A 23,085-nucleotide genomic window follows, 5' to 3' on the forward strand; every position below is an offset into this window, starting at 1 on the left:
GGGGTATTAGACTTTGCTCCGAAGGAGTAGCTAGGCAACAGAATATGTTAACATTAAAGCTTTTAACATATCCCACCCTCAAGGGGTGGTCCCCTCAGTCAATACCCTCCTACTTCCTGCAACCATATCTCAGTTTTAATGTCTAGCTTGTCAGGAGTGGCTGGCTCTCTCTGTGCTGGGGCTTTGTGCCCCAGACTCTTTCTTCTTTTTTGATTTTTTGTTTGAGTTTTCTCTCTACCTTTACTTAGCTGTTCTTTTTGTCCGCTTTAGTTAGTTCTTCGGATGAAGAGGATCATGCGGGCTGGGTCTCGGGCTGATCCCCCTGGTCGCAGGTCGTGGGTCAGTGGCTTCCCAGCCTGCCATCGAGCGTTCAGCCAGGTAACGCTCCTGGCACAGTGAACGACCCATCCCTGTTCGGTGCAGGGATGATTGGTGAGGTGGCTACCTCACTGGACGCTGTGCGGTTTCTTAACTCCCATTCTCTGCGTCTTGTATGCGACTCTCCCTGCCTCATGTGCAGCGGCTTGTTCGCCTGTGCGGGTCCCCCACGCCACTGTGAGGTAAGTGTATTTATGTGGGGACCTGTCTGTCTGGGGGGGTGTCAGTCTGCCTCTATTCACACTGTTTGTCTCCCTATCTCTCGGCTGCATGCTGTGGGCTGCAAGGGGGGGGGGGGGGAAGCTGTGTGACACTGTGTGTGTCAGCCTTGTCAGTGTGAGAAGCTGTGTGCTGTGGGGCATGTTTTGTGGCATGTTTGGGCATTATACAGCGATCGCTGCGGCGATCTGACATGTTTTTTTATATACAGACATGTGTGCATTACTGTACTGTGGAGCGGCGGTTTCGGCGCCAAACGGCGCCATTTTGCCTACACTCGCTCCGGCCGCATGTTCTACATGCATGGCGGCCATTTTCTTGTAGCCTCCCATAGGCTTTCATAGAGCGCCCTGGCAGCATCACTTCCTCTTCTCCAGGAACACCGATCGAGGCAGCAACAGCGGCGAGGGTCTCCTCAGGTTATATCCTTCCTATCCATTGCCTGTGTCAGTTTTATTGTCCCTGTGGGGGTCTCATTGTGCTTGTGTGTGGTGCGGTGGGCTGCGCTCGCCGCGCGTGTTAAAGGGGCAGTTAACCCTTTATTATCCGGCATTTGTTATAGGGGCAATGAATTCTCAGGAGGGCAAATTTCCTACCGCCTTGGTGGAAAGCCAGGGGACCGCTGTTTCCCCCCCAGGGGGGGATTTAGCCACTATTGTGGCTGGCCTTGCTGCTCAGGTGCAGATGCTGGTGGCTGCTCAATCTCCTAAAAGACCCAGAGTTGCTCTTTCCTCTGATTCTGAGGGTGAAGGTGATGGGGTTGTTATGGCGGGGGCCTCCTTATCGGGGTCCCGCTCCTCCCTGGATCTAGGGGGGTCCGAGGTGGAGGCTGAAGTTGAAGGGGTTGATAATTCTCCCCCTGGCTCGCCTGAAGAGCTTGCAATCATGGATGAATTGATTGCTTCCATAAAACAAACGCTGCGTTTGCAGGATGAAGTGTGTCCCCCCGCTGCCTTGGCGGCTTATGGGACGCAGAGAAAACGCAGGACGCCGCAGGTTTTTCCCTGCAATGATGATTTTCAGCGCGCTGTTAAGGAACAATGGCGCAATCTGCGCAAACCTTTTGCTGTACCAAGTAGGTTCAAGCTGCGTTATCCTTTCTCGCCTTCCACTGATGAAAGGTGGTGTGTGCCCCCCCCAGTGGATCACGCAATTGCGGTTTTAAACAAATCCACTGCGATTCCTGCAGAGGATTCCCCTGTGATCCGTGATGCCACGGATAGGAGATTGGAGTCTCTTGCTCGTCATACTTATTCTGTTACGGGTTCTATGCTTAAGGCTCTGTTTGCTTCTCTCATGGCGGCCCAGGCGATCGCAAGTTGGACGCAGATGCTTAGGCGCGTCCTAGTGGCCGATTCGGCCTCGCCGGCGACCCTGGATATGGTGGATCAAATCCACCAGGGTGTCATGTATCTGTGTGATGCGGACTTGGACCTAGTTCCGTTGGCTGCACGTGTGCACAGCGTGGCGGTGTTGTCTCGCCGGCTGGTTTGGTTGAAATGTTGGTCGGTGGACCAGTCTTCACGTAAGACCTTAGCCAATCTGCCTTATGATGGGTCTCGCCTTTTTGGGGAGTCCTTGGATGTGTTGATTAAGGGGATCACCGGAGGTAAGAGCACTCTCTTACCCCATTTCCCCAAGGCTAAGGGGGCTTCTGGGAAGAAGCATGCTAATTTTCGGCCCCCTCAGGGGTCCTTTCGTGCCTTTCGGTCGCACTACAAGGGCAAACCGTTCAAAGGTCAAGGCTCTCAGAAGAAGCCCTGGTCTGGTAAACAGAAGTCCGGTCAATCCGGATCCGCAGCCCATAACAGTGCGGCCTGAAGGGGCGCCCTCACCCAGTTTTGGGGTGGGGGGACGCTTGCTCGGTTTTCTTCAGCCCTGGTTGGCCCGCGTGCGGGACAGATGGGTTCAGGAGATCGTTCGATCTGGTTACAAGATCGAGTTTCTCTCTCGGCCGAAGAGCAGATTTTTTCCCTCAAATCTTCAACTGTCTCCAGAGCGTTTACGGGACCTGCACCTGGCGGTGCGGGACCTGAGGGCTCAGGGAGTGGTAGTTCCGGTGCCTCATCGGGACAGATTTCGGGGGTTTTATTCCAATCTGTTCACCGTGCCCAGAAAGGAGGGCAAGGTTCGTCCAATTCTGGACTTGAAGGCTCTGAACCGCTCTGTGCGGGTTCGCAAGTTCCGCATGGAATCCCTGCGGTCGGTGGTGGCTGCCTGGTTCCGGGGGAATTCATGGCCTCCATCGATTTGAAGGATGCGTATCTTCACATCCCCATTTTCGAGGGTCACCAGAGGTACCTTCGATTTGCCATTGCGGAGGATCACTACCAGTTCGTGGCGTTGCCTTTTGGTCTCGCCTCGGCTCCGCGGGTCTTCACCAAGGTGCTTGCACCGGTTCTGGCATTATTGAGGGCCCAGGGCATTTCTGTCCTGGGGTATCTGGACGACATTCTGGTTCGGTCTGCGACCAGCCAGGGTCTGGAGAAGGACCTGTCTGTCACGATGCAAACTCTGCAGGAGTTTGGTTGGACGGTAAATTTTCCAAAGTCGACTCTGAGTCCGTCGGTTCGTCTTCCCTACCTGGGAATGATTCTGAACTCGGTGCAGGCGAAGGTCTTCCTGCCGGAAGACAAACTCAGAACTCTTCAGGAGGAAGTCAGGTCCCTCAGGGACGTTCCGCACTCGTCTCTGCGGACGTGCATGAGATGTCTGGGATTGATGGTCTCGGCCTTCGAAGCGATTCCCTTTGCCCAGTTTCACACGCGGGGTCTCCAAGCGGAGGTCCTGTCCATGTGGGACGGGCGACCTCAATCTCTGGATCTTCAAATCTCGTTGAGTCATCGCACCAGAAGAGACCTTCTGTGGTGGCTCCAGTCCCCGATGGTGTCCGGGGGCAAGTCGTTTCGTCCTATCTCGTGGACGGTAATCACCACGGATGCCAACCTGTCGGGCTGGGGTGGTGTTCTGGGCGTTCTGTCCGCCCAGGGGACTTGGTCGGAGGGGGAGTCCTCCCTTCCGATCAACATTCTGGAATTGCGTGCGATAAATCTCTGTCTTCATCGCTGGACGGACCGGCTGCAGGGCTGCCCGGTTCGGGTGCAGATGGACAATGCCACGGCGGTGGCCTACATCAACCACCAAGGGGGCACCAGGAGTGCCCGAGCGGCTCGAGAAGTGGCCGACATTCTGTCTTGGGCCGAGGCTCATGTCCCGGCGATGACGGCGGTTCACATTCCGGGGGTGGAGAACTGGCAGGCGGACTATCTGAGTCGCCAGACCCTGGATCAGGGGGAATGGTCTCTCCACCCGGCTGTCTTCCAGATGTTGTGCGCGAAGTGGGGTCTTCCAGATGTGGACCTGTTCGCGTCTCGTCTCAACAACAAGGTGAGAAGGTTCGTGGCAAGGACGCGCGACCCTCGGGCAGACGCGTCGGACGCGTTAGTGGCCCCGTGGCATCAGTACGGGCTGATATACGCGTTTCCACCGATTCAGTTGCTGTCCAGGTTCCTTCGCAGGTTACACTCGGAACGCAGCACGGTGATTCTTGTGGCACCGGACTGGCCTCGCCGGTCCTGGTACGCAGACCTTGTGAATCTGGCGGTCGACGCCCCGTGGCGTCTGCCTCTTCGAGACGATCTCCTGTCTCAAGGACCGATATACCATCCTGCTTTACAGTCGCTGGCTTGACGGCCTGGCTGTTGAGACCGAGGTCCTGAGGGAGAAGGGTCTCTCCCCAGAGGTCGTTCATATCTTGATCAACGCGAGGAAGTCTTCCTCGGGGAAGGTTTATTACCGTACTTGGAAGGCCTATTTTGCTTGGTGTGAGTCCAGGGGATTTTCTCCCCGCAGGTACTCGGTTTCCCGAGTGCTGTCCTTCCTTCAAACGGGTGTCGATCAGCGTTTGGCGCTGGCTACGATAAAGGGTCAGGTGTCTGCGCTGGCCGTTCTGTTTCAACGTCCCGTGGCTTCCAACTCCTTGGTTGGCACTTTTGTTCAGGGTGTGCGGCATCTGGTTCCTCCTAGGAGGGATCCTTTGCCCCCTTGGGACTTGAATCTCGTTCTGTCTGTGTTGCAACGTGCTCCTTTTGAACAGATCAGGGAGATCTCGTTGTCTATGTTGTCCAAAAAGGTCGCCTTTTTGGTGGCGATCACTTCGGCTCGCAGAGTGTCGGAGCTGGCAGCTTTGTCCTGCAAGTCTCCGTATCTGGTTGTTCATTTGGATAAGGTGGTCTTGCGATCTAATCCTTCTTTTCTTCCGAAACGAGTTTCGGAATTCCATCTTAATGAGGATATTGTCTTGCCTTCGCTGTGCGCGAAGCCTAAACATCCAAAGGAGGTGAGATTACATTCTCTGGATGTTGTTCGGGCGATAAGGGTTTACCTTAAATCGACTGAGTCTTTTCGAAAGATGGATTCCTTGTTTGTTCTTCCAGAGGGTCCTCGGAAGGGCATGGCGGCGTCGGCCTCTACCATCGCAAAATGGATCAGGCAGACCATTGAACAGGCCTATGCTTTGCAGGGGAAGGTTCCCCCTGTGCCTGTGAAGGCGCACTCTACTAGATCTCTGAGTACGTCTTGGGCCTGTCGTCATGGGGCTTCTGTAGCCCAGGTGTGTAAGGCGGCGACTTGGTCGACCGTGCACACTTTCACAAAATTCTACAAAGTAGATGTTCAGGCATCTGCGGATGCTTCCTTTGGCCGCAAGGTTCTTAGTGCGACGATTCCCTAGGGTCCCTTGTGGGGACCACTGGCTGTTGGGATAAGTTTTTTATCCCCTGGTTATTTGTCTTTTCCTGGGTTGTTGCTCCTGTTGAGCACCTGTTTTTTCCTGTTGCCCAGCTGGGTTCCTTCCTTTGGTAAGGTTCCTTTTCTTTGATGCGGAGACTGCGTTGCCTTTTCGGCGCGGATGCGTTTCCCACCCCTCATGTTTGCACTGCTTTGGGACGTCCCCATATGTGACGAATATGAAGAGGCGGCGACTGTTGGAGGACGTAAGAGAAAACGGAATTTTTGTAAAATCTTACCTGTAAAATTCCTTTCTCTGAGTCCTCCGACAGTCGCCGCCCCCGCCCCTCTTTTGGGGTTTGGTTGTATACTCTACTGCTATTCCACTAAAACTGAGATATGGTTGCAGGAAGTAGGAGGGTATTGACTGAGGGGACCACCCCTTGAGGGTGGGATATGTTGGATATGTTAAAAGCTTTATTAACATATTCTGTTGCCTAGCTACTCCTTCGGAGCAAAGTCTAATACCCCATATGTGACGAATATGAAGAGGCGGCGACTGTCGGAGGACTCAGAGAAAGGAATTTTACAGGTAAGATTTTACAAAAATTCCGTTTTTTTTGCTTTTCAATTCAGAAATGCACAATATACTGAGCTACCTGGGGAATCCTATGTTGCACTGCTAGGTACAGTGCCTTGCAAAATTATTCACCCCCTTGACTTTTTACCTATTTTGTTCTATTACAGCCTTAAGTTCAATGTTTTGTTAATCTGAATTGTATGTAATGGATCAGAACACAATAGTCTAAGTTGGTGAAGTGAAATGATAAAAATATATGCATAAAACTATTTTTTAGAAATAGAAAACAGAAAATTGGCATGTGCGTTTGTATTCACCCCCTTTGTTATGAAGCCCATAAAAAGCTCTGGTGCAACCAATTACCTTCAGAAGTCACATAATTAAAGAAATGATGTCCACCTGTGTGCAATCTAAGTGTCACATGATCTGTCTTACATGTACACACCTTTTTTGAAAGGCCCCAGAGGCTGGGATACCTAAGCAAGAGGCACCACTAACCAAGCACTGCCATGAAGATCAAGGAACTCTCAAAACAAGTAAGGGACAATGTTGTTGAGAAGTCAGGGTTAGGTTATGAAAAAATATCCAAATCTTTGATGATCCCCTGGAGCACCATCAAATCTATCATAACCAAATGGTTAGAACATCGCACAAAAGCAAACCTGCCAAGAGACGGCCGCCCACCAAAACTCATTGACTGGGCAAGGAGGGCAATAATCAGAGAGGCAGCATAGATACCTAAGGTAACCCTGGAGGAGCTGCAGAGTTCCACAGCAGAAACTGGAGTATCTGTACATAGGATGACAATAAGCCGTGCGCTCCATAGAGTTGAGCTTTATGGCAGAGTGGCCAGAAGAAAGCCATTACTTTCAGCAAAAAACAAAATGGCACGTTTTGAGTTTGCGAAAAGGCATGTTGGAGACTCCCAAAATGTATGGAGGAAGGTGGTCTGGTCTGATGAGACTAAAATTTAACTTTTCGGTCATCAAAGAAAACGCTATGTCTGACGCAAACCCAACACATCACATCACACAAAGAACAGCATCATGCTGTGGGGATGTTTTTTAGCAGCCGGTATTAGGAAACTGGTCAGAGTTGAGGGAAAGATGGATAGTGCTAAATACAGAGATATTCTTGAGAAAAACCTGTACCACTCTGTGCGTGATTTGAGGCTAGGGCGGAGGTTCACCTTCACCTTCACCTTCCAGCAGGACAATGACCCAAACCACACTTGAGTGGTTTAAGGGGAAACATGTAAATATGTTGGAATTGCCTAGTCAAAGCCCAGACCTCAATCCAATAGACCTAAAGATTGCTGTTCACAAGCGCAAACCATCCAACTTGAAGGAGCTGGAGCAGTTTTGCAAGGAGGAATGGGCAAAAATCCCAATGGTAAGATGTAGCAAGCTCATGGAGACTTATCCAAAGCGACTTGGAACTGTGATTGCCGCAAAAGGAGGCTCTACAATGTATTGACTTTAGGGGGGAATAGTTATGCACATTGACTTTTTCTGTTATTTTGTCCTATTTGTTGTTTGCTTCACAATTAAAAAAAAAAATCAAAGTTGTGGGCATGTTATGTAAATTAAATGATGCAAATCAAACAATCCATGTTAATTCCAGATTGTGAGGCAACAAAACACGAAAAATGCCAAGGGGGTGAATACTTTTGCAAGGCACTGTAGGTGGGTTCTGTGCATTAATATAGTTCTCTATATATCATATTGCACTTTGGTGTTTGGTCCAAGAGGTGTAGAAGAATAACCCTTACTGAGATTGCTTTTTCGATTAGAAATGTTTCCTCTGTTGGGGGCAAAGCATTGTGGGAAAGTTTGGGGATCGGGCAATTTCCTGGAAGACTGGCGATGCTTATGCAATACATGGTCTGTGTTTAGGGGTCCCTAGATTGCGAAAAGGACTTTAGTTTGATGTCTTACTATTTGAAATGCAGTGAGCTACTGGAATTAAAGAAAATAAGTATTTTATTAATGTTATGAAAGGTCATATGTAAGGCCAAGAAATCTTACAGGAATTGTCCAGGGAGATGGGCTTGTGAAGCTCATTTTGCTTATTTTGCAAGTTTACATGCAGCAATTTTCAAAAATGTCCATAAACAGGGAATTTCATGGTCGTTTTATCTATTGTATTTTGTATGGATGTTAAAACTTTTTTTTACAGCCAGCGTGTGCTTTCCATTGTTTACTGGATGACTGATGTAGTAGTATTTATGGCAATAGATTTCCATTCATATAATTATTGTTTTATCCCTAACAATTTTGGTAATTCAATACATCAAAAATCTGGATCATAAATATTTAGACTAGTTTCTTTTATATGTACATTTTATATAAAAGCCATCTGTGGCCTTTATTATTGTTACACAACTTTATTCATTTTTTTTTTTTTCTCAGGCAGGTTTGCTTTCTCCAGTCCCTGAGCTGCGGGACTCTTCCAGGCTCCATGAGTCTAATTATTTGGATGACTGCACTTTTCATCAATTTGGAATGTACATTCATTCCGTTAGAGACTCTGTACATAACAGATTAACACTGGTGAGTTGTTCAAAAGATACCTGAGGCTTCCATTAATTGCTGTGGATGTCCAGAGACCAGCTATGTACTCATTTTCAGTTTAGCCAAAGAAAACTTAAGGCCATTTGCACACTGGATGTTTTTACAGCTTCTCCTAAGGGTGTCCGGCATTTTCTTTCCCTGCCTCTAAACTCCCCTGCATGTTAGCTTATGTGTTAATGCACACAGAATTTAGTGGCAGGAGAGTTTAGAGGTAGGGAAAAAAACCCACTGCCAGTGCGTCTGGAAACAGCAGAGTTTTGGCAGAAAAAAAAAACGATTGACACTGCTAAGCACACCTAAACGCTAGGCGTGTTTAGCGCTTCAGCATTAATTAATTTAAATTGACAGAATAAATTAATTATTCTAGCCAAATAAATGAATTAATGCCTTGGAGCTTGACGCCTGTAAAAGCGGCTAAATGCTTGTAAAAGCTTAAGACACTTGTACAAGCATCAGGCATTTTTTTCTACAAAAACGCTGTTGGCTTGTAGGAGAGTTCAAATAAACGTCCTGTGTGCATGAGGCTTTAGTGTTAAGTATTCCAGGTCCACAAGAACAACTATAATGTAAAAATGGCACTGGGCAATAAAGTATATTTAAAGCCTAATTTATTTTTATTTTTTTTTAGTTTTGGATAGAGTGGGCTATGGTTAAACAGCATCCCTATCAGTTTTTTTTTTCTATTGTGTCTTCCTTTGGGGAGAATTACCTTTTACATTTCCTGCCTCTTCCATAGGCATGGCAGAGAGTAGGAGGAAGTCTACAAAACAGGGAAAACATCCTTGATAGTTGTCAGCAGAACAAGTGTCCCTTCTATTCCTGTTCCAGTGACAGCTGGATTTTCCCTTACTTTCAGGATACTTGGGGAAGATGAATATGTCCAACAAGGTCAATACAGCAATTGAAACTAGACAGAAGTTCATACTATTCCCTTAATAATATAAAAGAAATATGGCTTTGGATATACTTTATTCCAAAGCAGAGTGTGCCTGTTTTATTTTGAGAATTGATGCAGTTTTATTGTAGATATTGAGTTGGACAGTGCTTACCCTACTGCAGGGATGTGCAACTCCTTTTGCCTGACAACCCGGTACATGTACTCCTGGGGGCCAGGCAAGAGGTTTTTTTTACATTTAGCCATACTGCAGGCAAGCAGCAGTGTGTAGAGCTGATGGTCTGCTCTCTTGTAAAAGCAATTTTATAGGCTAACCAGCTGCTGAATCGCTTTTACAGGCAGCAGGAGGGGACTCCCCCACCCTCCTCGCTGGTGGTGGAGTGAGTCTGTGACGAGCCACACTGTGTGCAAATGTTGGCAGGGACATTGGGGGGCTGGGGTTGGCTTGGCCTGTCTGTGCTGGCAATTTTGCTTATGAGAGTGGTGGCGGCCAGGCTTGTGTAGCAGCACAGAGGGAGAAGAGAGCGGAGCCATCAATACTCTGGCCCCAGGAGTGTTCGGAGCGGCCAAGTAGATTGGGACCCAGATTTAGTCCCTTGGACAAGTCTTTTTAAAACATTTCCACACCCCTGTACTATATGCTTGCAGTCAGCTTTTGATCCCACTAATACCTTAACTGCAGAGTTTTCAGCAGAAACACTACACAAAACATTATTTTACCGCTCCTATGTTAAAAAAAAGAAAACACTGTCATGTGCCAAGAAAAGGTGTTTGTGTTGCAAAAGAACTATTATACATTACATGACCCAAGAAACACGGGCAAATCTCTCATACTTCAGGTAGTTTTGAAACTTCCATCTCCCTTATCTACTCAACACCAATTTTTTTTTTTACCCATCGCTGTTATGTCTACCCTTACTGCCTAATAGGGCAAGCTTCTGGAAGTGCTGAAGCTTTACAGGTCAGAAGGGCCCAGCATTTGGGTAAAGTAGGAGCTACTGAACTTTACTGCAGGTATCTGCAGGCACCTACTAGGTGGCTACTATTTATACTTAAAAAAAATCCTTTACTATATATGACACACTCTACTAAAGGATGTTTTAATTATAAGTAAACATTTATGCACTGTTTGTTAATTTTTCATTCTAGGAAATGACAAATGGATCTATGGTTCGGATTACCATTCCAGAAATTGCTACCTCTGCATTAGGTAAGTTTTTAAAGTAAAAAAGCAAAAAGTATAACCTAAGTACTAGAAAAATACTAATGCCGAGCCCTTTTTTTTAAAGGCAAAATTCACCTTTAGGAACTTGTTACACCCGTGTTTAGGATGTAACATATTCCTAAGCACCCCTACCTTATCTTCATGACATTGTGTAGGGTACCTCTCCCTGTGACAACTGTGTGGAACTGTGTGTTATTAATCTGTGAATGCTTGAAAATCAAAGCTAAAAGTTCTGTCCGCCACCACTAAGTGTAGTTCTCAATCTACAAAAGTGTGGTAAGTAGCGCACCTGTAAGTCCCTTGATACTTCCCCCAGCTTTTTAACTGAAACCCTGTACACAGGCACATGCCAAAAGCAGAAGGAAATGTCTGCAGTAGCCTGACATTGCACCCGCCATGCACTGATCGTGGGTGCAATGCTTTGCATTTGTAAGGTGAACCTAGCCTTTCATTTTTTGATAGAGTACTTAATCCTTTTTGCCAGCTGTGTGCCATTGGGGACATTTTTCTTCACTTCCTGTCAAGTAGACACAACAGGACATAAGAGTAAACCTCTCCAAAATAAGGAAAATCCTGCAATGGGAACTAAAATCATGTTTTATTTTCTGTGTTCAGCAGGGACTTGGCAGCTTATCAGCCTTCAATTGTAAACAAACAGAAGGTGCTCTAATCTACTCAGAACCTAACTGCAACTAGACTTCAGAGTCTGTGCTGTGATCTTTTAGCAAGAGTTACTCCAAAGTGTCTGCAGCTACAAAGGTCAAGCCTTTTTTTTTTTTTAAAGCTACTTTTTCAGAAAGTAGGAATACTTACAGTACAGGTCCACTGCCTGGCTACCGACCATGGACCAGATACTTTTCTTACATTTCAGCTTTAGATCTATTCATTCAGTAATCGTGTTGTGATTACTTAACAGGACAAAAAAAAAAAATACTTTAATTATAGTGTTTTGTTTTTTTGTTTTTTTTTGTAAAAACAAGGCTTTCTCTTTGCAATATTGTCATGCAAAAATTGTTTGATTTTCTATGCGATATTTAGACAAACGTTGTAACAAAACAAAAAACATGCTTTTTCTTAATCGTAAATCAGAGGACACAGGAGTTAATATTCATTGATACATGGGTTATGCCGCCACCTTCAGGTGAATATCTAGAAAAAAGGCAGGAGTGCCTGCCCAAGCATAACCCTTTCCAGCTGAGCTATGCCTCAGTTTTGTGCTAGTGTCCGAAGGTGATAGATGCTTGCTTGAGTCTCTTTGAAGATCTCTTTTTTGGGGGGGGGGATTTTGTTCCTACATTTCTGGGCCTGTTCCTAACCCTTAATCCAGGCCATGGTGGGCCCTAACTGAATCAGTCAGTATGGCCAGTATGCCAGAAGCGACTGATCCTGGACCCCACATACAAAAGCTGGGATGGCCTGTAATGTCTGCTGTTCAGCACTGGATCTTTTGGGAAGTGACCTCCAATGTACAGCGTACCTGGTGATCTCTCTGGCGGGGTGTTCTATAGGCCCAGGGCAGTAATCCTGCTGGTGGTGGTTCAAGTTCCTAAAGGTCCTGTGGGGCATGCCCACTGTTATGGGTGAGGTTTTGGGCCTACTAATGCCCTGCCTCATGGCTGATAAGTGCTTCTGTGTTTGTGGATTTGTGGCAGCCCCCCTTTACAGTGATACCTCTGTCTGTGGTGTTTTAGAGTACAGGTTGGCACCAGGACATGTAGTTTAAAGGCGTTGGACAGTCAGCTATTTTGGGCCCCATTCACTTCTATAGGGATTCCTTTCCAACACTGCTCAACAGCATCATTATGATATCTCAGCCATCCTGCCTTCCTTAACCACTAACCAAATTGATTCCTGTCAATTGGGGCTTTTTTAGTCCTGCAAAATAAAAAAAATACAGATTTGAACCTGGCAGGGAAAGGGTTAAAAGTATAAAACAGGGAAATGTGCATGCATTCCATAGATGTACCAAAAATATATATTTTTCTTGAAGTATCCTTTAAGTATCACTTTGGGCTCATGTCAGGAGTCTAATTATGTTTTTTTTCACATATTTTTGCAGTTAAAAAGTGTCTTCAAGCAATAAAATACATACTTCCAAAAGAAGTAGCTGTTCAAATGCTTATTAAATGGTATAACTGCCACAATGCACCGGGAGGACCAAGTAATCATTCAGAGTGGAATCTCTTTGTTACTTGCTTAATGAATATGATGGGTTACAATACTGATAAACTGGCCTGGACTCATAATGTAAGCACATGCTCTACAAATGTTATTAATTATCATGTAGAGAGATAAAAGCCTAAAGACCTAATGTATTTATTGCATTGTTTAATTTTTTTTCCTGATTTATATATACCATGTAATGTAATACTGTATTGTAATCACTATTTACTATTCATCACGCCAGGGGACTGGAGGACCACAGGTATGCAGAACGACTTAGATACATTAAAGTTATTCTCACTGGAGAAGAGACACTTAAAAGGAGAAATTATTGAAATATACAAATAGCTAAATGGTGATCAAAACATAGGGGAAAAGACTATTCTGTCACTTAAGATAACACAGAGCCATTCACTGAAGTTATACGAGAAGCTATTTAATCAAAAACTGCATAGGGGGATTCTCTATTGTTAGAGCATTAAGGATGTTGAACTCCTTTCCACCATGGGTGGTGTCAGCGGAGAATGTTGTTAAAGTATAACTAATGGCAAAACTTTTTTTTTTAGTTTTGGATAGAGTGGAGAGGGATTAGAATGCTATTTGTACTGTTTACCATTCTCATCGAAAGTAAAGAAAATCCAAAGAAAAGAAAATCCAAAATTATAGGTTGTCCACACAAAAGTAATAGAGGAGAAATCTTCCAATGGGGTCACTTGTTTGGGTAACCTGGGGGTCCCCAAGGAATTTTCCTAATTTGCAGGTATTTCCTCTCACTTACTGTCTGGCTATGGGACAGGAAGTGAGAAGAAATCTCCGTTATGGGACACCGATGACGAAAAAAAAAAAAATCTGTCAAAGATTATAACCTTTCCTTGCTCTATCCAAAATTAAAAAATTAAAAATTGCCTATAGTTCTACTTTAAGTTAAAAAAAGCTCTTAGATTTGCATCTTGGCAAACCCAATCTACAGGAATATGGGAATTTGTAGAGACATAAATAAATACACACTCATATACCCACACAGGTTGGAATTGGATTGACCGATGTCCTTATACAAAGTTATCAATTATGAAGCTATGTAGCAATATTTGTTATTGTTTTACATAAGACCGCATTCACACTGAAGCTGCACGACTTCGGGGGCGGCCTGTGAAGTCCCGTGCACCGCAACTTCGGCTCGACTTGCACGGACTTCATATAATGAATGTCTATGCAAGTCGCTCCGAGGTCGCCCCAAAGTAGTACAGGACCCTTTTTCTAAGTCGGAGCGACTTGTGTCGCTCCTATTAGAACTGGTCCTGTACCAGTCAATGGACCGCGAGGGACCGCGACTTGTCAGGCTGACAAGTCGCCGTAGTGTGAATGGAGCCTTAAGGTTTCCTCCTGTATTGAATTGTACCGTAACTGTATTGTCTTCCCCCACACTGTAAAGCGCTGCGCAAACTGTTGGCGCTATATAAATCCTGTATAATAATAATAATAAAGGGTATAACAAGGCACAATAACTCGAACGTTAAATCTTCATGAAACAACAATTATAACAGGCATCTGTAGTTAGGTACATATGTTAGAAAAGTGATGCAGTTACAATTTTACATATATTAAGTTACCTCATCACTAACAAGTGCTCAGTGGGTCCGTCCACAGGATGCAGTAAACCTATGGTTGACAGTAGCATTTGAAAGGAAAGGCAGTTTGTGCAAATGTAAAATGTAATGGGAAATTTTATTTCCTTAAGTGTTCATATTGCACAGTGATGCATCTTTCTTCTAGATTGTTTTCACATTTTTGATGATTGGCATGTGACAGTGTTCATTGTGTTTGAAGTAACATTCTAGACACAAGGGACCTGTTTCAAACAGTTCCATGTGAGGAAATGCCTAAAGTGGTAATAAACCTGTTTTGATTATATTAACCTATGGGTAAGCTTATAATAAAGCTTATGTGGATAAATAAATCCGCGCTAAGGATATCAAGGGATTGTAACAATATATGCACAAATAAGCTGCAGCCTCCCTTAAACTATAGCCAAAGGCTATAAAGAGATAAATAAAATGGAAGGTAATGGCGCTGCTTATTTAATAAAGTGCAAATAAATATAAGATGCTAAAGTATAAATATGATTGAGGAATAAGTTAATAGATAAAAGATGCGGAGGTGAAAAACCAAGTAAAAAGATCAAACGTATAGTGTTATAAGGGATATAAATTATTCTAAAAATAAAATAAATTTAAATATATAAAAATATTCCAAAGGTATATGAGAGAAACAACCACCAGAGGGCGTAATAAATGGCAAAGTGTGACAATAAATATGCTTGTGTATATGCCAAAATAAAATAAACAATGTGAATATATGACAATGCTAAATAAATAAATAAAATTTATACAAGGTGTATATTCCACAAGTAATAATATAAATAATAGTGAATAGATAAGTAAATAAATAGGTGATAAATGTGCGGGAAACTATTATGCACGGGATGGGTGTGCAAAACAACAGTTGGTATACAGTGCAACAAAAAGTGATAACAATAAATATATCAAGGTGAGTCAAAGATAAATGTGCCAAAAATAATTTTTTATATAAATATGCAGGTGAATATAAAGGTGCGGGAAGTCTATTTGTGCAACGTGCAAAAAAATCCAAAAAATTAGTCCATAAAATAATGGTGATAACAAAAATTATATAGGTGTACAGGATATCTTACGGTGACCCCCAAGGTGGGTGACTGGTGAGTGGCAAAGTGGCCCCTGGTAAAAAGACCTACTCACCAGATGTACCCACCCCACACAGGGGTATAGAGCGGGTACTGAAGAGGTATCTTTTAAGCCTGGATCTGTGTAGTAGTTCCCTTCCTAGGGTAGATGTGTTATGGAGTCCGGAGTGTCCTGAGTGGGGTCCGGTAGTGAATTGTGGTATCCAAAATCTCGTGGGTAAATCAAGTGTGGCCACTCAAGGGTATATGGATGGAGGAAAAAAAGGAGCTCGATAGTGTATTATCGTTATGCTAGAAAGTTTATTGTAAATTACAGCAGCAAAATGGGTACTCACATATACAATGTGGGAAAACAGCGAGGTATCAGCGTCCCGGAACGCTATGCGTTCCAACCAGAGACCGGAACCGGAAGTGACGTGACGGCGCTGTACGCGTTTCGTCATGTGACGTCTTCTGCAGAAGACGTCACATGACGAAACGCGTACAGCGCCGTCACGTCACTTCCGGTTCCGGTCTCTGGTTGGAACGCATAGCGTTCCGGGACGCTGATACCTCGCTGTTTTCCCACATTGTATATGTGAGTACCCATTTTGCTGCTGTAATTTACAATAAACTTTCTAGCATAACGATAATACACTATCGAGCTCCTTTTTTTCCTCCATCCATATACCCTTGAGTGGCCACACTTGATTTACCCACGAGATTTTGGATACCACAATTCACTACCGGACCCCACTCAGGACACTCCGGACTCCATAACACATCTACCCTAGGAAGGGAACTACTACACAGATCCAGGCTTAAAAGATACCTCTTCAGTACCCGCTCTATACCCCTGTGTGGGGTGGGTACATCTGGTGAGTAGGTCTTTTTACCAGGGGCCACTTTGCCACTCACCAGTCACCCACCTTGGGGGTCACCGTAAGATATCCTGTACACCTATATAATTTTTGTTATCACCATTATTTTATGGACTAATTTTTTGGATTTTTTTGCACGTTGCACAAATAGACTTCCCGCACCTTTATATTCACCTGCATATTTATATAAAAAATTATTTTTGGCACATTTATCTTTGACTCACCTTGATATATTTATTGTTATCACTTTTTGTTGCACTGTATACCAACTGTTGTTTTGCACACCCATCCCGTGCATAATAGTTTCCCGCACATTTATCACCTATTTATTTACTTATCTATTCACTATTATTTATATTATTACTTGTGGAATATACACCTTGTATAAATTTTATTTATTTATTTAGCATTGTCATATATTCACATTGTTTATTTTATTTTGGCATATACACAAGCATATTTATTGTCACACTTTGCCATTTATTACGCCCTCTGGTGGTTGTTTCTCTCATATACCTTTGGAATATTTTTATATATTTAAATTTATTTTATTTTTAGAATAATTTATATCCCTTATAACACTATACGTTTGATCTTTTTACTTGGTTTTTCACCTCCGCATCTTTTATCTATTAACTTATTCCTCAATCATATTTATACTTTAGCATCTTATATTTATTTGCACTTTATTAAATAAGCAGCGCCATTACCTTCCATTTTATTTATAATAAAGCTTACCTGTAGGTTAAATGAATGTTTCCTGAACGTGCACCGTTTGAGATACTACAGCAAGCAGCAGCTGGTGACATCACCTCCCCATGCACTCTGAAGGAACAGCCAATGTGTGGGAGTGACATTATCATGGCTTGGCCAATCATACATCCAGAGCCCGGGAACCCAGATGGAAGACCGGGTGAAGATGGAAGCCCTCTCAGCGGTGACAGCGTGCAGCTGGAGGGCTTTGTTTCAGGGTAAGTATTTTATAATTATATATATATATATATATATATATATATATATATATATATATATAATTCTATGTATTATATTACCTTGCAAGGTAAAACTCCCCCCAACCCCCCCCCCCCCCCCCCAAGAAGCTTTACTACCGCTTTAGAGACTGCTGCAAAAATCATTTAAATGGACTGTGTACTAAGAAAATATGTAGGTTGCCATTGTTGAACTCTCCTTTTAACCACTTGGCCTTTGGGAGATTTATCCCCCTTCATGACCAGGCCATTTCTTTTGCGATTTGGCAAAGTATCCAAATAAAATGTTTTCCCACAAATAGAGCTTTCTTTTGGTGCCATTTGATCACCACTGCATTTTTTTATTTTTTTGCGCTATAAACAAAAAGACAGACAATTTTGAAGAAATCCACATTTTTTACTTTTTGCTCTAAAACATATATCCATTAAATTTGAAAAATCAAATTTCTTCATAAGTTTGGCCAATATGTATTCTGCTACATATTTTTGGTGAATAAAAATCCCAATAAGTGTATATTGATTGGCTTACGCAAAACTTATAGCCTCTACAAACTATAGCATATATACTGGAGTTTTTGTTTATTTTTATACTAGTAATGGTGGTGATCAGCAACTTATAGCGGGACTACGATATTGTGGCGGACAGTTAGACACTGGCACTTTTGATACTTTGTGGGAACCAGGGACATTATTATGGTGATCAGTGCTAAAAATATGCACTGTCACTGTACTAATGACACTGGCTGGGAAGTGGTTAAACATCTAGGGTGATCAAAGGGTTTAGGCGGTTGTAAACCACGGATGTCGTTAAAAAAAACACCTGCAAAGCAAGGGCATAATGTGCTAATATGCTTCACACACTAGCACATTATTAAATACGCACCTTGGAACGAAGCCCTCCAGCGATCTACTATTTTTATTCCAGATTTGTGCGCTCCGGCTATGTGATTGTCTGAAGCTGCAAAGACATCACTCCCGTGCATGCGCGTGGGAGCCCTTGGTTTCGGCATAGGTATGCCAGACCTTCAAAGCGCATGCGCCAGTAATGTCACTGCCTGCCAGGGTGAATATCTCCTGAACAGTGCACGTTTAGGAGATATTAATTTTACCTACAGGTAGGCCTTTTTTCAGGCTTACCTGTTGGTTAAAATGACCAAGCGGTTTACTACCGCTTTAACTGTGTGCTTAGAGAGTGTTTTACTGTACTATGTGTGCTGCTTTGCAGCAACACAAAATTCATCCCTTCACCCCTGTCAGAACAGAGATCTGCCTTGTTTAGATTAGGCAGATCTTCGTTCTGTGTCTCTGCCTGACAGTCAGCGGGTGCCGGTGAACATCCAGTGCCCAGTACCCACAGATCAGCTTCTGCAGAAGTGGCCTACCAGCAGAATGCGCCCCCTAGACGGAAGTGCAGAATCACGGGTGTGTATATATACGTGATTCTGCGCAGGAAGGCCGCCCTGTAGCAGTAAATCTTCTATAGGGTGGTCCTTAACTGGTTAAAAATTCTAATTGCTTGACTGTTTTGCTTATGCAAATACTTCAGTGCTTTCTGGTTCTGACTTTACTAGTTGCATGTCAGTGAATAAGTTCTAATGTAATGGGCCATACACACTATAAGATTTTCTGAAGACTTTTTCCTTTTAGATTTACCAAAACCAGATAATATGAGGTCAAACCTAAACAGTTTCAATTTGTATGCAATCTGGCAGGCCCTTGCACTACATAGAAAAGGTAAATCTAAAGGAAAAAGTCTTCAGAAAATCTTAGTGTGTATGGCCCTTAAGAGAGGGCCAGGCAACTAGTGATTTTAGAAGGTCAGCAAAGGCAGGTCCTGTATTCTATTTTTTGTATGGGGGGGGGGGGGGTACAGAAAGTCCGACCAGCAATAGCCAAGTAAAAATAATTGGTCACACAGCTTAAAGAATAAGTTCACGTTTTGTAACATGTTACAAATGTAATCTTTAGGAGTGTAGACTCCAATAGTTCCCTTTTACTGTTTGTACCGTTACCGTAAAATTGATGGAAGCATTAGGGGTTCTCGATGGTGCAGCTAGTAGTTTGAAGATGGGCATATGTCTCACCACAATGTTTTCAGTAAGACCTCTATGGCCCACATCTCATGTGGTGTTTGATCTGTTCTCTCTTCTATATGTTTTTTGGCCAATGTAGCTAGAATCCAACTAACCTTCCAATAAAACACCAAATTATGTAATTCAACCACATTCAATTGATATAGAGCATTGTAAGTGGTTACATATAACTCCATTAAGATTATTTTCTTGTGTAGTGATAATTACAAAGGATTGTTCCTCATAGCTATTCCATATTATTTCAATAGCTTGATTTCGAAGGCTCGCTGTCTCCTGTGATTGCTCCTAAGAAGGCCCGACCATCGGAAACTGGTTCTGATGAGGTACTAAAGTGTCATATCTTCCGGGTGAACATCATCATATGTGCTTTTATACTAGGTTTAGTTCTTTTTTAGAGCTTTTAAAATGTTTGATGGCAGACTTAAAAAATATAATTGGTATTGTGTGTGTTTTCATTAGGATTGGGAATATCTGTTACATTCAGACTACCATCGAATTGTTGAGCTGCATGTTTTGGCCAAATCTCTGCAGTTGGACCCTCTAGATGTCCCGATATCTAAAGATGAAAGCTCACAGGTTTTAAATTTAAACTCAACAGCACTTCTCTTCAGCCACATTCCAGCCATTTTCTATGTCCTCCATCTGACTTATGAGGAACTCAAACTCAACACATTAATGAGAGAGGCCATCTGTTCTTTGGTGATACTGCTCCTGCAGTTGGCAAGGTATCGGTCATTACATCTTCTACCCTGATCTACTTTTCTTCTTCCTGAGTGTGTTTAGAGTCATTGCTCTTATCATTTATACTAATAGAGCAAATGTCCAACTGACAGATATAGTGATAAATGCAAAGTCTAAAGAAAACCACATAAATTGTGAACAGAACTTATTAAAATGTAACTGCTTATCATAATGAGATACAGAATAATCATCAGGGAAAAATAGCTGTATACAGAATTTATACAGTAAATAGGTATTATCATTCAACTTATTGGTATCTATAGAAAAGCTGTGCAATACCGGAGTACTTGTCTGAAGCGGACTAATTGGTAGAAAAAAAGTGTTGAATATAGCTGTTTTTTAGTGTTTTGTACTGATTATCCAAACGCACTTGTATATGCCTGCTGTCTTTCTAATGCTTTTCTTATTATTCTGGATGTATTTAGGGATTTGAATCTACACTCTTACATGGATTTTTACTTCAGAGATTTCCCAGCCTTCCTCAGGAACTCTAACCAGACTTGTCATGTAGAGCCAAGTAAGTTCTGGATGGCGCTCTCTCATTTGTCATAGAGAATATGGTGCTCATTTAATATGTCAAATATATGTGTCAGTCTGAACACTGAGGGAAAAGAACATGTCTATATTACTTATAGACTCCAATCCATTGTAATATGTTGTATAGTTTACAAAAAAACATTTCAAATTATTTAAACTGGTTGTAAAACCTAAACATTCATGGGACGCTGTACCCAAATAAAATGGATGTCCCTTTTTTCATCACAAATAGAGCTTTCTTTTGGTGGTATTTGATCACCTCTGCGCTTTTTCGTTTTTGCGCTATAAACAAAAGAATACCAACAATTTTGAAAAAAAAAAAAAAAAACAATATTTCTCTTACGTCCTCCGACAGTCGCCGCCCATTCACACAGTCTTCACCAATGGGTATTGACCTTTGCTCCGCAGGAGTAGCTAGGCACAAGACTTGTTAGTAACAAAGGCTTTTAGCATAGACACACCCCTAGGGGCTGTCCCACTAGTCAATACCTCCCTGCACCAGCTTTCCTAACTCAGTTTGATTTTGCCTAGCTCAGGAGTAGTCAGGCTTTCCTGTGCTGGGGCTTCAGTCTCAGCCTTCTACCCTTTTTTGATTTGATTTCAAGTGTTTTTTCTTTACTTTACTAGCTGTTATTTTGTCAGCTCTTAGTTAGGGATCTTCGGATGAAGATGCATCATGCGGAGCTGGGTATCGGACTGGCCGCCCTGGATCCCCAGGGCTGAGGGTCAGATGGATCCCCAGCCTGCCATCGAGCGTTCAGCTACGGTTCGCCCTGGCGCCATGAACGACCCATCCCTGCTCGCTGCAGGGATGCTGCCATGTGAGGTGGCTACCTCACTGGACGCCTTCTGCGGTCATGTGCTGCGGTCTCCTGCGTCCCGGCTGCGGCACTCCCTGTCATATAGGACAGCAGTTTGTCGTTTTTGAGACGGTTCCCCACGCCATCCGGTACGGTAAGCACCTTCTGTGTGGGGACCATCTTTCTGGGGTGTCAGTCTGTGGCTGTGTGTTCCCCCCATGTCTGTTATGTGCGGGCTCCCTACTGCGATCCCTGTGGGGTTGAATGCCTTAATTTGTGCTGCGGGGGGGCCCCCCTCGCTCCGCTGTTCCCCTTTGGGCGATGTGAGTGCAGACGTGTGGCGGCGACCGCTAGGGCGGTCCGCCATTTTTTTGTATGTACTGTGGGCTTGCGGCCTGTTCCTGGGCCTTGTACAGAGTGCGGTGCAGTGTGCTTTTGGCGCCATTTTGGCGGTGACATGCGCGATCGATCTGAGCACATGTCGGCGGCCATTTTCCTGTAGCCTCCATTAACTCCTGCCGGGCAGCCATTTTCCCTGAGCCTCGTGGGTTATATAGTTCAGCCTCTCTTGCATCACTTCCTCTTTCTCTGGAACAGCGATCGGTGGCAGCAGTCTGCAGTGCTCTCTCCAGGTTTTTTCTCTGTGCTATCCTTCCTAACTCAGTGTTTTCTGTCCCTGTGGGGGTCGGTGCATACAGTTAGTGTACGGTGGGCTGTGATCGCCGTGGTGTTTAAAGGGCCTGTGCTTTTTCTATCCCATACCTGTTTTTTGGCATGGATTCCCAGGATAGCAAGTTTCTCCCCGCCCTGGTGGGGGACCAGGGGACTGCTGCACCCCCCGAGGGGTCTGATCTGGCCACTGTAGTGGCATCCTTGATGTCACAGATGCAGGTGCTGATGGCTGAACGTTCTGCAAAGAGGGCCAGGTTATCCATTTCCTCTGATTCAGAGGGCGATGTGGCTGCTGTGGCTGGCGTGCCCTTTTCAGGGTCTCGCTCATCTCTGGACCTTATGGGGTCTGAGGGGGAGGCGGAGGTGGAAGGGGTTGATACTTCTCCCCCTGGCTCGCCTGAAGAGCTTGCACTCATGGATGAGCTGATTGCTTCCATAAAAGATACGCTGCACCTGGAGGATGAGCCCACTCCTCCAGCTAGGGTGTCCTCCTTTGGGACACATAGAACCCGCAAATCAGCGCAGGTTTTCCCCTGCCCTGCGGAATTTCATCACACTGTTAATGAGCAATGGCGCACTTTAAAGAAGCCCTTTACAGTGCCCAGTAGGTTTAACCTGCTTTATCCCTTTGCGCCTTCCACCGACGAGCGCTGGTGTGTAGCGCCTCAAGTGGATCACGCTGTAGCTGTTTTGAACAAGGCTACCCTGGTTCCCACTAAAGGATACCACGGTTTTCCGGGATCCTACGGACAGGAGGTTGGAGTCTCTTGCCCGTCACGCATATATGGTGGCAGGCTCTATGCTCAAGCCTATTTTTGCTTCGGTTATGGCAGCCCAGGCGGTGGCCGATTGGACAAAGGTGCTCAGACGCACCCTGGTGGCTGATTCCGCTCCGCCAACCACGCTGGCTACG

At 44.3% G+C, this 23,085-nt stretch overlaps 1 protein-coding gene across 1 annotated transcript in view; it reads left to right on the forward strand.

Annotated features, from left to right (window-relative positions):
* ANAPC1 (anaphase promoting complex subunit 1) overlaps nucleotides 1-23,085 on the forward strand; it is a 239,017-nt gene that overhangs the window by 29,168 nt on the left and 186,764 nt on the right. The window contains exons 14-19 of the mRNA XM_082251927.1: nucleotides 8,317-8,457; nucleotides 10,523-10,583; nucleotides 12,658-12,845; nucleotides 19,671-19,745; nucleotides 19,882-20,147; nucleotides 20,589-20,680. Coding sequence (XP_082108053.1) covers nucleotides 8,317-8,457; nucleotides 10,523-10,583; nucleotides 12,658-12,845; nucleotides 19,671-19,745; nucleotides 19,882-20,147; nucleotides 20,589-20,680 — 823 coding nt within the window. The remainder of the gene's footprint in view (nucleotides 1-8,316; nucleotides 8,458-10,522; nucleotides 10,584-12,657; nucleotides 12,846-19,670; nucleotides 19,746-19,881; nucleotides 20,148-20,588; nucleotides 20,681-23,085) is intronic.

Source organism: Pelophylax lessonae, assembly GCF_965119305.1.
Source record: "Pelophylax lessonae genome assembly, chromosome: 3".
NCBI classification, from domain to species: domain Eukaryota; kingdom Metazoa; phylum Chordata; class Amphibia; order Anura; family Ranidae; genus Pelophylax; species Pelophylax lessonae.